Raw genomic sequence first — 943 nt, forward strand, 5'->3', positions numbered from 1 at the left:
TGCTGCTTCTTCGGGGGTCTCCATCAATGCCGCTCGTAAGTCAACTGCATTTTTATCTTCTGGTTGCTGCTGTACACCATCCTGCTGCTGCTGCTGCTGTTGCTGCTGTTGCTGCTGCTGCAGTTGCTGCTGCTGCAGCAGCTGCTGCTGCAGCAGCCTAGAAACAGCAGGAATAAGAAAAGCGAGGGTCTTGCCGCTGCCTGTGGGGGCCTCAACAGCAACATCCCCAAATCTTCTTGATGCAGCAAGGGCCCCCCCAGCAACCAACTGCTGCTGCTGCTGCTGCTGCTTCTTCTTCTTTTTCTGCTGCTGCTGCTGCTGCAGCTGAGGCAGCAGCAGCGGCAGCGTAGCCTCTTGTACTGGTGTACAGTGTGTAAACCCCAGACCCTTCAGGGCCTCAACAACCTCACCGGGGATGCACCCAATACCAGCAAAGCTGCTGCTCTGCCGGGCCCCCTCGGGGGGCCCCCCGGGGGCCCCCTTGGGGGGCCCCCCGGGGGCCCCCGGGGGGGCCCCAGGGGGCCCCCCCCCTGTGTTGATAGAAGTACCCTTTCGGACCTTCTTTGAGGGGCCCTCTTTTAGGGGGCCCCCTGACTTCTTCTTTCGCTTGAGCACAGGGGCCTCCATCGTCATGCTCTAAACCCTAAACCCTAAACCCTAAACCCTAAACTCTAAACCCTAAACCCTAAACCCTAAACCCGAAAGTTTGGGGGTTTGGTTGACGTGAAGGCCAAACCCTCGGCCTTATGCCGCCTTCGCCAGAAACCTAAACCCGGCACAAACCCTAAACCCTAAACCCTGAACCCTAAACCCTAAACCCTAAACCCTCAAAACTCCACAGGAGATAGAAGTAGAGAAAGCCCTCGCTATGTTTCGCGGCGAAGGTTGGGGGGCCCCCAAGGGGGGCCCCCATGGGCCTCTCGATCCTCTGGGGGCCCCCCAC

The 943-nt window shown here is 59.2% G+C and overlaps 1 protein-coding gene across 1 annotated transcript in view; it reads right to left on the reverse strand.

Annotated features, from left to right (window-relative positions):
- Positions 1-627, reverse strand: part of EMH_0013590 (RNA helicase, putative) — a gene marked incomplete at both ends in the record, with an annotated part of 4,995 nt that extends 4,368 nt beyond the window's left edge. Inside the window, one exon of the mRNA XM_013499866.1 lies at positions 46-627. Coding sequence (XP_013355320.1) covers positions 46-627 — 582 coding nt within the window. The remainder of the gene's footprint in view (positions 1-45) is intronic.
- Positions 628-943: the final 316 nt, after the last annotated feature.

The sequence above is a fragment of the Eimeria mitis genome, genomic scaffold (assembly GCF_000499745.2).
Source record: "Eimeria mitis Houghton genomic scaffold, Emh_scaff477, whole genome shotgun sequence".
Classification (NCBI taxonomy): Eukaryota; Apicomplexa; class Conoidasida; order Eucoccidiorida; family Eimeriidae; genus Eimeria; species Eimeria mitis.